General features: G+C 48.5%; 1 protein-coding gene across 5 annotated transcripts in view; it reads left to right on the plus strand.

The window, feature by feature from the left end:
* Window positions 1-212: 212 nt before the first annotated feature.
* The window catches only part of MASTL (microtubule associated serine/threonine kinase like), a 29,888-nt gene continuing 16,728 nt past the window's right edge, over window positions 213-13,372 (plus strand). For 2 of the 5 annotated variants that reach the window (XM_077936826.1, XM_077936827.1), the window contains exons 1-6: window positions 214-453; window positions 2,370-2,507; window positions 2,953-3,092; window positions 3,740-3,828; window positions 5,557-5,663; window positions 11,786-11,930. In XM_077936826.1, coding sequence (XP_077792952.1) covers window positions 250-453; window positions 2,370-2,507; window positions 2,953-3,092; window positions 3,740-3,828; window positions 5,557-5,663; window positions 11,786-11,930 — 823 coding nt within the window. In that variant the 5' untranslated portion in view covers window positions 214-249. Of the gene's footprint in view, window positions 454-2,369; window positions 2,508-2,952; window positions 3,093-3,739; window positions 3,829-5,556; window positions 5,664-11,785; window positions 11,931-13,372 lie in introns of those variants that run through there. The other 3 variants (XM_077936828.1, XM_028750893.2, XM_077936829.1) reach the window with 3 other exon arrangements.

The raw sequence follows: 13,372 nt of genomic DNA on the forward strand, positions 1-13,372 counted from the left end.
CCGGAAGTGTTTGTCGAAAACCTCTTAATTCGAGTCTACCTCTACGACTTGGCCGGGTGTCCGGCGTGCGGACCGTTTCCACCCCTTTTTTTTCAGTTGACGTCCGGCGTCATACGCACGCACGCTGGGGGGCGGAGCTTAGCTTTGAATTTGTCGCGGGGCGAAGCTGGGGCTGGGGCCCCGCCGGGTGGGGGGACGGGAGAGGAAGAGAGCGGGCGGAGGAGGAGGAGGAGGAGGAGGGAGGCGAGGATGGGGTCGGTGGAGCCGGCGGCGGCGCCTCCCCAGGACAGCAGCCTGCGTGAGGAGACGGCGCCCGGCTCGTCCCGGGCGAGGCGCGGTGCGGCGCCCCAGCCGCCCTCCATCGAGGACTTCGCCATCGTCAAGCCCATCAGCCGAGGCGCCTTCGGGAAGGTCTACCTGGGCCGCAAAGCGGGGAAGCTGTACGCTGTCAAGGTGAGCGGCCTCCGCGCTGCAGTGCCCACCGGCTTCCTTATGTTATTATTGTTATTACTATTATTATTATGAGGGCCGGATTTAGGTTTGATGAGGCCCTAAGCTACTGAAGGTAATGGGCCCCTTTCTATGTCCAGCTGTCCTTTGTCAACAACAAATTGTCGCTTTTTTGTGTTGAATATATGCTATACAGGGACGCGGACTTATAAAAAATATTGGGGGGGCCCGGGAAAGCTCATGAATAATAAATAAGCTCATGAATATGCAAATAAAGTGGCGCCGCCTCCTCGTGAGCGAATAGGGGAGAGCGTGCTGCGCCTAGCCCCATGGAGTCGGCGCCTATGAGAGAGCCAGAGAGAGAGAGAGAGAGAGAGAGCCCGAGAGAGAGAGAGAGAGAGAGCGCAGCCAAGCCCCCTTCACCGCCTGCCCCCCCCGCCAGCCCCCTCTCCCCTCCTCCCTAGGCGGCAGCTCCGCCATGACCACAAACGGCGGCGGCAGCAGCAGCAGCCGCGCGCGGCCCGGGCTCCCCTCGCCGGCCGCGGGAGCCAAGGCGCGCGATAATTTGCTTAAATTATGTCAGCGGCGCCCGGCAGAGCAGCCCTCTCGGCCACGGCAGCCCGGCTCTCCCAGCCCCCGGGGGCCGCCCTCCTCCCTCGCGCAACCGCAGCGTTCCCGCCCGGGGAGGCGGCGCCCCCAGGAGAGCCGGCAGCAGCAGCCGCGCGCGGCCCGGGCTCCCCTCGCCGGCCGCGGGAGCCAAGGCGCGCGATAATTTTTTTAATTATTGGGGGGGCGGAGCCCCCCCAATAAAATTTTTGAGGGGGCTCGGGCCCCCTCAGGCCCCATGGGGTCGGCGCCTATGATGCTATACCGTGGTACCTCGGGTTACATACGCTTCAGGTTACAGACTCCGCTAACCCAGAAATACTACCTCCGGTTAAGAACTTTGCTTCAGGATGAGAACAGAAATCGTGCTCTGGCAGCACGGCGGCAGCAGGAAGCCCCATTAGCTAAAGTGGCGCTTCAGGTTAAGAACAGTTTCAGGTTAAGAACGGACCTCCAGAAGTAATTAAGTACTTAACCCGAGGTACCACTGTATGGCAATTTATGGACCTAATAGGTATCTAAAGCCATTTGCACATAACAAATAGGACCCTACACAATACAAAACATTGTTGCTGTATGTAGGCTTTATTTTATTTGTTTTTTATCTTATATTTTGGAAATGTACATCTAGGTTTTTTCCTTTACATTTTTTTGGACCCCCAAGAGAGTGGGGCCCTAAGCTATAGCTTGTTTAGCTTATACCTAAATCCGGCTCTTCTTCTTCTTCTTCTTCTTCTTCTTCTTCTTCTTCTATATTTTTCATCTGTTTGCCATCCGACTGGTGCCTTCCCGCCTCCTCGAGGGTGGAGACCAGAGACAAGAGACTTTTCTGTGGTGGCTCCTAGCCAAGGAGGCCCCGCCTACAGGTGTCACATGCTGTCAGTTATGCTCCAGGCCTCCTTCCCCTCTCCCCACAACTATTTCCACAAGCTATTAATAACAGCAAATATACACTTTCTTTCACTTTAGCTAGGCACCCATTGGGCTTCAATTGGCTGTTACTGTTTCGGAATGCAATCTTAACTAGGTCCACTCAGAAGGCCTGTTGAATTCAGTAGGGCTTATTCTCAGGTAAGTGAGTTGAGACTAGCCCCTAGGTTTCAGATTTGCTGTATTAGCTTGTATGCCTTTATTTTACCAGTTATCAGTAATAGCATTTTCAGTTATTTCTTACTACTTGGTTTGATATGCTGGAAACGTAAGTATCTGTTGAAAGTGTGACATATTGGATAGATGAAAACATTTTAAAAAGCAAACAAACAATGAATTCCTCCCTCTTCTGTTTATCAACCTATTCATGTATTGCTTTACAGGTAGTAAAAAAAGCTGACCTGATCAATAAGAATATGGTCCATCAGGTGCAGGCAGAGAGAGATGCCCTGGCTCTCAGTAAAAGTCCTTTCATTGTGCACTTATACTACTCACTTCAGTCTGCCAACAATGTCTACTTGGTGAGTAAACTACTTACAGTGCCTTAAGGTAGCTTCCAAAATATGCTCCCCAGCCAGTTTTAGAGAAGTCTGTCTTCTTTGAAAGGTAGCATTTAAAAACATTTCTAATTTGTTTTTTGTTTTCTGTTCTCTTCTTGACCAACTTTGACCTTTTTTCAGGATAGTCAACTTGGAAAAGAAACAAGTTGTAGAGACCCCAAGTATATCTCTGTATTAAGGCACCATTGATTTGGCCCTTTTAAAAATCCCCATAATTTAATTTCCTTTTCTGCCTATATCATGACTTCTGACATGGCCTCTCTAGAAACTGGCATGCATTCTAGAAAACAGTAATATAAGGAAATCAGGAACTTCACACACACTCCAAGCATAGAATTATAATAGATGTTATCTCTGATCTAAGAGAACAATGAATGTCTTTTATAGTAACATTTTTCACTGGCAGGTAATGGAGTATCTCATTGGTGGAGATGTTAAATCTCTTCTTCACATATACGGCTATTTTGATGAAGAAATGGCAGTGAAGTATATTTCTGAAGTAGCACTGGCTCTTGATTACCTTCACAGGCATGGGATAATCCACAGGTAAAATTGGTTTTTGATGCTTTTCTTGCTGCATTTCATTCACTTTTAGTTGAGACCAGGGAGACTGCGGGTGTTTAAGCAAGGCAGAATTGAATTCCCCTCTTATGTTACTTTTAATGTCAGTCTAGCTGTTGCCTTTGCAGTTCAACACAGTTCCTCAAGGAATCAAATCTGTCACTTAGCTTGTTCTCCTAATGGTATTTTGTTTTCCAGTAAGTGATATTAACATAAATGCAAAACCTCATCAAAGGAAGAAAAAAATCCTATGCACCTGTTGAGGTGTCTTGCTGGAGTTTACACTACCACCTCCTTATTGTTTTTATTTTTTGTTATTTATTGCATTTATATCATACTTAATGGCAAAAAATAACCCTACTAACATATGACAAATATTCCCTCCTCTTTTGAAGCACAGGGATTTGTGTCCTTTACATGCAAACTTATTAGACTTATTTCTTATGCAAACTTATTAGACTTATTTCTTATGAAAGCTACGGTGCATAGACCTGCTGACCTAGCATGGATGAATGTTCCTTTGATAGCTTTTTGTGGGAAGTGGGGAGTGACCTCTGAAAACAGTGCCCCATGTTACAATAAGCCACCTGCATCTGTGCTGCAATGTTATTTCATTTTCTTTATACCTGCAGAGACCTGAAGCCAGACAATATGCTGATATCTAATGAGGGTCACATTAAGTTGACAGACTTTGGTCTCTCCAGAGTTACTCTGAATAGAGGTGAGACATGTATACACCGCAGCCCATCTCATGCGTACACATGTGTATATGTGTGTGTATCTAAGAGATGATTGGAATTCTCCCAGATATATATTGATGCTTAGCATTAGTTTAGATGTACCAAGATTCATTGTTAACAAGTCTGCCTCGTCACCTGTAGGTGACCAGACAGGGACATTTTTTTTTAAGTTGGAGAAGTTCATTTTTTCCCTCCAGGTTGCTTGTGACAACCGCTTCAATCCTATAAACCGGCCTTTCCCAAACCTGAGGCCCTCCATATGTTTTGGACTGCAGATTCCATCATCATTGACCATTGGTCATGCTGGTTGGGACTGATGGGAATGGTCATCCAAAATGCCAGGATGAGGAAAGCTGCTATAAACACTCACTAGCAAGTAGGATTCCTTGAATAGCAGGACTTGCTTCCTCGTAAACAAGCATAGGATTGTGCTGGCACATGTGAAAGTCAAATAGTTTTTCAGGCTGGTGACTCTTACGGAAATATTTGCAAGGTGTAATGTAAGCATTTTTGTGCTTTTTCAGTTTAAGTTTTTCCCCCTGTAAAACTTCTTCAGTCTGATTCACATATATTTTTCATCTTCAGTAGCAATCCTGACCTTAGGTATATGCTTCTGTGTAGATCAAAAGAAGCAATTTCTTCAAGTTATTTTCCAAGAGCCACAGTGTGGGAACTGCTGCCAGCTACATGCAAAACAAGCCTCTTTAACATGCCTATATTTTTTTCTTATTTAATTGAACATTTGGAGAAGCTTGGAACTCTCCACATTGCCAAAAAAACAACATTGTGAGGATCTGCTTTTCGTTTTACTATGCTCAAGCTTATGGAATTTAATAAAGTAATATTTTGGCTTGCAGTGACCTCTACTGGTAAGTGCAAGTATAAATAGCTAAACAATGTACTAAGATTTATACCATTTGATCAGATAATCCCCTGTGCATTTTACACAGATTATAACAATTCAGTACAGCACAATTAATTCCCTCAGGTGATGGGACATCCAAGGGAGATGTTGGGGATGGAGGAAAGACTTGGATGTAGCGCTGGTTCAAATATAACACTAAGTCAGACCATGGCTTAGCACAAATGCACAAGTCTGAGGGTTCCTAGAGAGGAAATTGCGTGACCACTGTGCTCCTCCCCAGGACCTCTTGCTGATGTACCCCATAAGCTTAAGCCATGGTTTGGCTCAGTGTGCTATCTGAATCTGGGCTTGTGGTTTGTCTCCTCCAGCAGCCAGTGCAGGATTAAGCCCTGTCCTCCCTGCATCAGGGGGTGGATGGGAAAATGGCCTCAAAGCCCAAATCAGACCCCCTGGTGGCCAGAATTTCCCCACCTCTGCTGTAAACCTAAGCCTCTGTTGCAGCTTATGGTTTATCTGGAGCGAGACAAACCATGAGCTAAATGATGCCTTGGCTCGCAGCAGCTCAGTAGCAAGATGACTGAGGGAAGAGTGTTGTAGCTGCAGCATTTTCTCTCCAGGAGCCACATATTCACACTAAACCATTGTTTGACTTAGTGTTATGTACAAACCAGCTCATGATGTTAAATCATTTTCCCAACCTGGTGCTCCTATCACCATTTCTACTGTTCATATGGGGCCTATAGCCAAGTCTAAAGTTAGAGCTAAATGCGCTTCACTGCAGTCTAAAAATACTTTTTAAAACCAAATTATAAAGCAGGTCCTAATACTCTTACTCTTTCTTCAGAACTAAATATGATGGATATTCTCACTACACCATCCATGTCTAAACCTATGCAAGACTATTCACGCACTCCTGGACAAGTGCTGTCTCTCATCAGTTCCTTGGGTTTTGTAAGTAGACAAAATAATTTCCTGTTTCCCAGATGATTAGAACATAGGCTTATACTTTTGGTCCATAAAGCTCAGTATTGTCTGCACTGACTGGCAGTTTCAGACGGAATGGTAGGTGTCACGGGAATAGGGGTTGCTTGTGTGTAACCTTCTAGCTGTTCCAAACTGCTTAGGATTGTGGTGTGTCTTCCCTGACTGAGCAGCTTGGGTGCTGCTGCTGCTCAGTCGCTCGACGAATCCGTGAGTGGGCGTTTTCTAAATTTCCTCCAGCATAGAAGCTCCTTGACCGTTACTCTCCGCCTCCCCTCTCTGCGCGAAACCCTTCTGCGCAGAGTGGGCGTGCCCAGGGGCGGCCCTCCACTCTCTTCACTGCCTTCAGTGCCAGAGTCTCGGAGCCTCTCCTCCAAGATGCTTTCCCTCTCTTCCTCCTTCCTGGTGTCCCCTGGACATTCTTCCCCAGATGACGTTCTCTCTCTACCCTTACTAGTTCCTTCTCCTGCAGAGTCGGGAAGCACCCCCTCTCTCCTCTGCTCCGATGTCAGTTCCCTGACATCCACCTCCCTCCCAGGGCCCTCCCCTCCCCCCGACCTTCCCTCTGACGGAGATTCAGGGAACCCTCGGAAAGAACTCTCTTCTCCCTCTGACGGTTCAAACACCCTTCTCCACTTGCTGCTCTCTCTCTCCTCTTCCCAATCCTCCCACTCCGATTCTTCTTCGGGCCAACCCCCCCTTCCTCGTCGGAGACAGGAAAACCCTCAAACTCTTCCTCCTCATCGGTGGTTCCAAATTGCTCCCTCCAGAATCTCTCTGGTGGTTGGGGCTTTCTCGGGTACCTCCTATGAAACTCCTCCTGCAGGTACTCATCCCTCATTTCTTCTGCTGGTACCCATGCATTTTCCTCAGTTGTTTCCCCCTCCCATGCCACCAAATACTCCACCCTCCCTCCTTTCCACCTGGAATCGAGAATCTCAGCTGCATGTCCACTGAGTTCTCTTTCCTCCATCTGTGGCTGTAAGGGTGTTCTATTTTGCTGGCCCAGACATTCCCTCCCTTCCCTGAATGGTGAAAGTAAGGACCTGTGAAACACCGGGTGCAATTTCATGTGATATGGCAATTTGAGCCTAAAGGTCACCGGATTGACTTGCTGAGTGACTTCGAACGGTCCCAGCCTCTTTGGCCGTAGTTTCTTGCATCCTCCCTTGAACGGTAACCCTTTGGTGGACAACCACACCTGGTCCCCCACCCTTATGCTTTCTCCCTCCCTGCGGTGCCGATCGGCCTGCCTCTTATACACTTCCTTGGCTCTCTCCAGGTTTAACTTAAGCTGTTGGTGTAAAGCCGCCATTTCTTCCACAAACTGCTCCGCGGCGGGAACACTCCAACTTCCCTCCCCTTCCCCTGGAAAAGCCCTGGGATGACACCCGTAATTTGCCATAAACGGGCTCATCCCTGTGGACACATGTTCTGCGTTATTGTATGCAAACTCAGCCAACGCTAATTTGTCCACCCAGTCCTTCTCTCTCTCGTGGACGTAGCATCGTAGATATTGTTGCAGCACGCTGTTCGCTCTCTCTGCCTGTCCATTAGTCTGCGGATGCCTGGCCGTAGAGAACACCACCTCCACGTCCAGCAGACTCATAAGCTTTCTCCAGAAGCGTGACGTGAACTGCCGGCCTCTGTCAGATAAAATCCTCAAGGGGGCGCCATGCAACCTGAAAACATGCTCTACAAACAATTTGGCCGTTTCTTCTGCAGTCACCGCATGCGAACACGCGATAAAATGGCACATCTTTGTCATCAAATCAACAACCACCATTACTGCCGTCTTTCCCCTGGCCTTGGGTAAATCAGTCATAAAGTCAATTGATACCACCTCCCATGGTCTCCCTGGTGTAGGTAATGGTTCCAGTAACCCCGCAGGAGCCGACCTCTCCCCCTTCGCTCTCTGGCAAACCTGGCACCCTCGTACATACTGCTTCACATCCTCCCTCACCCGTGGCCACCAAAATTCCCTGGTCACCCGTAACATGGTTTTATGTTGTCCAAAATGTCCCGCCGTGGGATTGTCATGCATCTGTTTGAGTATTCTGCTTCTCAATTCCCCCTCAGGTATGTACAAGGCCCCCCTATAGTACAATGCTCCGTCCTTGACTTCAAACTCCCCTTGAGTTTCCCCAGGGGTCCCAATCTCTCGCATCTTGGTTTGTGCATATTGATCATCCCTCGTCAACCCGGCTAGCTCTTGCCTCCCTACGAACACTCCCCCACAGACCCAATTTTCCTCTGGAATGACATGTCGTGCTACTTGTCCTCCCTCCCCCTCTTCATATTCAGGCTTGCGGGAGAGGGCGTCTGCTCTGACATTTTCCTTCCCGGGCACGTACCTAATCTCAAAATTAAACTTGGAGAACTCTTGAGCCCACCGCACCTGTCGTTGGTTGAGCACTCTGGCCGTTCTCCAATACTCCAGGTTCTTGTGGTCAGTACACACCTGGACCTTATGCTGCGCCCCTATGAGAAAATGTCGCCACCGTCGAAACGCTTCGTGAATGGCCAGCAGTTCTCGATTGTAAACTGTGTAGTTTTGCTCTGACTTGTTAAGCTTTCTTGAGAAGAAGGCACACGGTTTCCACTCCCCATGTGCCTGCTGGAGCAATATTCCCCCCACCGCTCTGTCTGACGCGTCCGTCTCAAGCCTCATTGGCTTCCGCAGATCCACATGTAAGAGCTGCTCTTCCGACGCAAAAGCCCTCTTGAGCCTTTCAAAGGAACGCTGGGCCTCTTCCGTCCATTCGAACTTCTTCTTACTGCTGAGGCAATCCGTTATGGGTGCCGTTAGATGTGCAAAGTTCTTGATGAACTTCCTGTAGAAATTTGCAAACCCCAAGAACCTCTGCACGTCCTTCCTGTTCTTGGGAGGCTTCCATTCTAGCACTGCTTGCACCTTGCCCGGGTCCATCGCCAAGCCCTTGTCTGACAGCCGATAGCCAAGGAACTCCACCTCTCGCACGTGGAATTGGCACTTCTCCAGTTTGACCCACAGCTGGTGCTCCTGCAGTCTCTTCAGTACTTCCCTGACGTCTTTTACATGTTGCTCTTCGTTCTCTGAATAGATTAGGACGTCGTCCAGGAAGGCTACACAATTCTTGTAGAGCAATGACCCCAACACGTGGTGCATAAAACTTTGAAATGTCGATGAGCCTGATTGGAGTCCGAAGGGCATAACTAAGTACTCAAAGGCTCCCAGAGGGGTGAACATGGTGGTTTTCCATTCATCCCCCTCCCTCATCCTTATCAAGTTGTACGCCCCCCGAAGGTCCAGCTTAGTAAAGATCTTCCCCTCCCTCACCCTGGCCAAAATGTCATCAATCCTGGGCATGGGGAAGGTCACAGGCTCCGACACCCTGTTCACGGACCTGAAATCTACGACCAAGCGTAGTTCTTTGGAGTCTCTTTTGTCCACAAAGAACACTGGACTGCCCCCCACCGCCCTTGATTCACGTATAAAACCCCTCTTCAGATTCTTGTCAATGAACTTTCTCAACTCCTGCATCTCCCTATCAGACATGGCGTACAGCTTACCCACTGGTAACTGTGCCCCTGGGAGTAGATTTATCTGACAGTCAAAGGGCCGGTGAGGGGGGAGTCTATCCGCCTCTCTCTCACTGAAGACTTCTTCCAGGTCTGCATACTGAGGTGGTACTCTCCCCTTTTCTCCCACCGCCATTCCTGCCACCCTGGCTACTGCCATCCTCGAGGTTTCCCCTCCGTGGCAGTGCTCTACGCAGTGAGCTGATCCAAACGTGACTGTCCTCTGGTGCCACCCTACTACTGGGTCGTGTAATGCCAACCAACTCATTCCCAGTATGATGGGTGGTCCTGCTAGGGTGGCTACGTGAAAGGCAATGGTTTCAGTGTGTCTGGAAACTGTCATTTTCATGGGAGGGGTTTGGTGGGTTACTTCCCCTCCCAAAAGTTCTCTCCCATCTATCGTGGTTACTTGCAGTGGATGTTCCAAAGGCACCACCTGGAGCTGGTGCTCTAGCGCAAAGTCCTTGCTAAAGAAGTTGCACGAGCTGCCTGAATCCAGCAGCGCCTTCACCTTGATGGGGTGTCCGTTTGGGAGTTCTAGTACCACCTCTATTGCAATGGCTGCTCGGGGGGGTTCTGGTTTGGGCACTTCTACTGATTGCTCGCCTGGCTGCTGTGCCCTCCTTCCTGCAGCCAAGCCTTGCCGTTTCCCGGCTCCTCCTTCTTCTCCTCCTCACTCCCCACTGCCCCCACCATTCCTTGCCACGCCTTCTTCTGAGGGCATGCTCTGGCAAAATGTCCCGGCTGCTGGCAGAGGAAACACCTCTTGCTGTTTTTCCCCTCCTTCTTGCGTACCTCGCTGGAGTTTGAAAGCCCGCGCGCGCTCACTCCTCCGATCTCCATTGGCTCCTCGGGCGGCACTGCTGACGTTGGCATGTCTGGAATCCGGTTCTCCTGCCAACGCTCTGGCCTCCCTTCCCGCCTTTCCAAAGCGCGCGTCTCTTGTCTAACTCCCACAGCGAGCGCCAACTTGGTCAGCTGATCCATCGATTGCAGGCGGGGCGAGCGGGAAAGTTCGTCTCTCACCCAAGGGGATAGCCCCTCCTCAAAAAGCATTTGAATCGGTTCCGAACTCAAATCCCACCCAAGTTTATGGATCAGCATAGCAAATCTCGACCAGTACTCTCTCACTGACTGGTTTCCTTGTTTGCACCCCATCAGTTCTTTGCGCGTCACACTCAGTTCCACATCACTCGAGAACATGTGGTCCATCGCGGAAAAGAACTTTCTCAGGTCCTTCAAGGCAGCATTCTCCGCTGCCATCAAGGGGCGGACCCAATCCCTGGCTCGCCCCTCCAGGTGCCCCACCACGAAAGCAACTCTCCCCCCATCGTCGGTAAAATCATGGTACTGCAGATCCAACGCATACTGCACTTCAGTCTTAAAAGCGTTATAGTCTCTGGGGTTGCCCCCAAACTTCTGCACTAGTCCCGGTACCTTTCTTGCGATGGGGGTGATCTTTCCCTGGGCGTCATGTGTCCTCCTCTCATCCAGCCGCGCCGCTAGTAGTGCCAGTTGCTGCTCCAGGTCTCGATTTCTCTCCTCAAGACTCTGCCCGCCTCTGGCTCCCTCTCCGGCGCCTGCTCCTTCTGTTTGACTCATGACTGTTCCCCAGTGCTCTAGCACACAAGCAACGTAAAAGACTCACGGATTGCTGTCACAGGAATAGGGGTTGCTTGTGTGTAACCTTCTAGCTGTTCCAAACTGCTTAGGATTGTGGTGTGTCTTCCCTGACTGAGCAGCTTGGGTGCTGCTGCTGCTCAGTCGCTCGACGAATCCGTGAGTGGGCGTTTTCTAAATTTCCTCCAGCATAGAAGCTCCTTGACCGTTACTCTCCGCCTCCCCTCTCTGCGCGAAACCCTTCTGCGCAGAGTGGGCGTGCCCAGGGGCGGCCCTCCACTCTCTTCACTGCCTTCAGTGCCAGAGTCTCGGAGCCTCTCCTCCAAGATGCTTTCCCTCTCTTCCTCCTTCCTGGTGTCCCCTGGACATTCTTCCCCAGATGACGTTCTCTCTCTACCCTTACTAGTTCCTTCTCCTGCAGAGTCGGGAAGCACCCCCTCTCTCCTCTGCTCCGATGTCAGTTCCCTGACAGTAGGTATTGATCCTGGGACTTCCTGCATGGAAAGCATGTTTCTCAACCTGTGAGCACAACTCTTTTCCTGGTTCTAATAAATTTCCTGAGAAAGTTCTCAATCTTTTGGAGTATTAGACAGTCCCTGAATTTCAGCTGATGTTTCCTTCCCCCTGTAAAGCAGGGATGGGGAGTCTATGGTCCTCCATATGTTGTGGACCCCAACTCCCATCACCCTCAGCTAACATGGCCAATAGCCAGGGATGGTGAGAGTTCTTGTCCAGCAACATCTGGAGGGCTACAACTTCCTTGTCCCTGGCATAAAGCATGTTACAAGAACCTTTTGTTGCAAAGATCCAGTTACATCAAGTGTGTATAGGATATGAAATAATAAAATGTTATGGACTGTCTTATATCTGGTTGTTTGTGTATCTGTTGAACAAGCTTCTCATTTTGACAGTATACCCCAGTGGCAGGGACAGTGCATGCACCTAGTCCAAGCCCTCTTTGTGGAAATACACCTCAGCTTTCTCAACGATTTGTTTCCCCGCTATCCGTGAACCACAAAGACTACAGTTCTGTGTCAAACAAGCTACTGAAAGCATGTAAGTATAAAAGAGTTTCCTATCTTCATGTGTCTAAATACTTTCTTGTGAATGCCCTTGCCATCAGAGATGTGGCAGGTGGTGGTGACCCATTTTTGGAACATAGGTCATGGAACATATTGTGGTCTCCTTCCAGCTCCAGGTTCTTTTAACTTTTAATTTATTCATTATCATTTATGCTGCTTTTTGTACAGCTTTGGGATTTGTGTGTGGTGGTGCTTTGTAGGTGTTTATTATTAATACAGGCAACTCCCAATTTATGTAGGGGTTATGTGCATTTAAGTGAAATTGTGTATACCTGTATTTGAAACACCATTGAGAAAGCCTGCAAACACCCCATTCTGCCTCTACCCTACTCCGTTCTGCCCCCTGTGGCGTTTGCCTCCTAGGATGGGTCATAAGGAAAGGGTTAAAATAGGTGTGATGTGATTGGCCAGTGAGAATGCAAGGGGGGAATAAAAGTTAGAGTGGGAGGTTTTGAAAGTCAGTTGAGGTTTGGGAGTTGAGAGTTGAGGTTTGGGAGTTGAAGAAGGAAGAGAGAGGTTTAGGTGTGGGTTGGTAGAGTTGTATTGTGAGAGTGAGAGGAATTGGTAGGTGGAGTCAGATAGATAGTTGGAATAATCAGTTTGGAGTTGTTAGGAACTAAGAATAAGAAACTGACAAGAGAAAAATTAACTGAAACCATAAGCTTGTTCCTGCATTTAAAAATAAACTTGATTATTTGTTTATGTTAACAACTGACTGGACTCTGTGTGTCCCCGTGAGATACAGGGTACAGGAAAAAGCAATTGCAGTGGCGGCACTGTGTGTGATCACCACATCCCCTTTTGTGACACTTCCAGGTTCAGTGTGGTGTGCACGCATGTGGTCATGCACATATTGGACATGCCTAAAATGGTCACTGCCTGTATACGGTATTTCTGTATTGCAAGCTGCCAAGAAGGGTTTCTGGTGGCTGATCCCAAAGAAATTCAGATATACAGAACTAGGGTTCACACTGTTTTATTGAAATAGTCTTTAAACTTTTGAGATTTGGGGCTTGTCTTAGCCTCAGCCTTCAACAGAGAAACCAAATTGCTGTGATGTGAATGCAGTTTTATTCTCCAGAATAGATAGGTGGGCATTCTAGCTGCCTTGACTGCCTTGTTTTCTTTTCTCTTTCATATTATTTATTGAGATGGTTTCTTTCCTCCAGATAAGTGGCTAATCTTAGTGCCAGTGTAATGTAGCGACCAAGTGTAGCAACCACATTCACACCCTCTCCACCGGGCAGAATTCCATATTGCACCAATCCCATTTCCCCCTTTTTGTCTTTTGACTGCATTTATATTACTACTTTTTATAGCTTGGTTGTATTTTATAATAATTGAAATAAGACCTTGCTTCATTGCCACTTGCATAATGTACTTCTACAGTGGTGCCTCGCAAGACGAAAAGAATCC

This window comes from Podarcis muralis, chromosome 12 (assembly GCF_964188315.1).
Source record: "Podarcis muralis chromosome 12, rPodMur119.hap1.1, whole genome shotgun sequence".
In the NCBI taxonomy this organism is placed as follows: Eukaryota; Metazoa; Chordata; class Lepidosauria; order Squamata; family Lacertidae; genus Podarcis; species Podarcis muralis.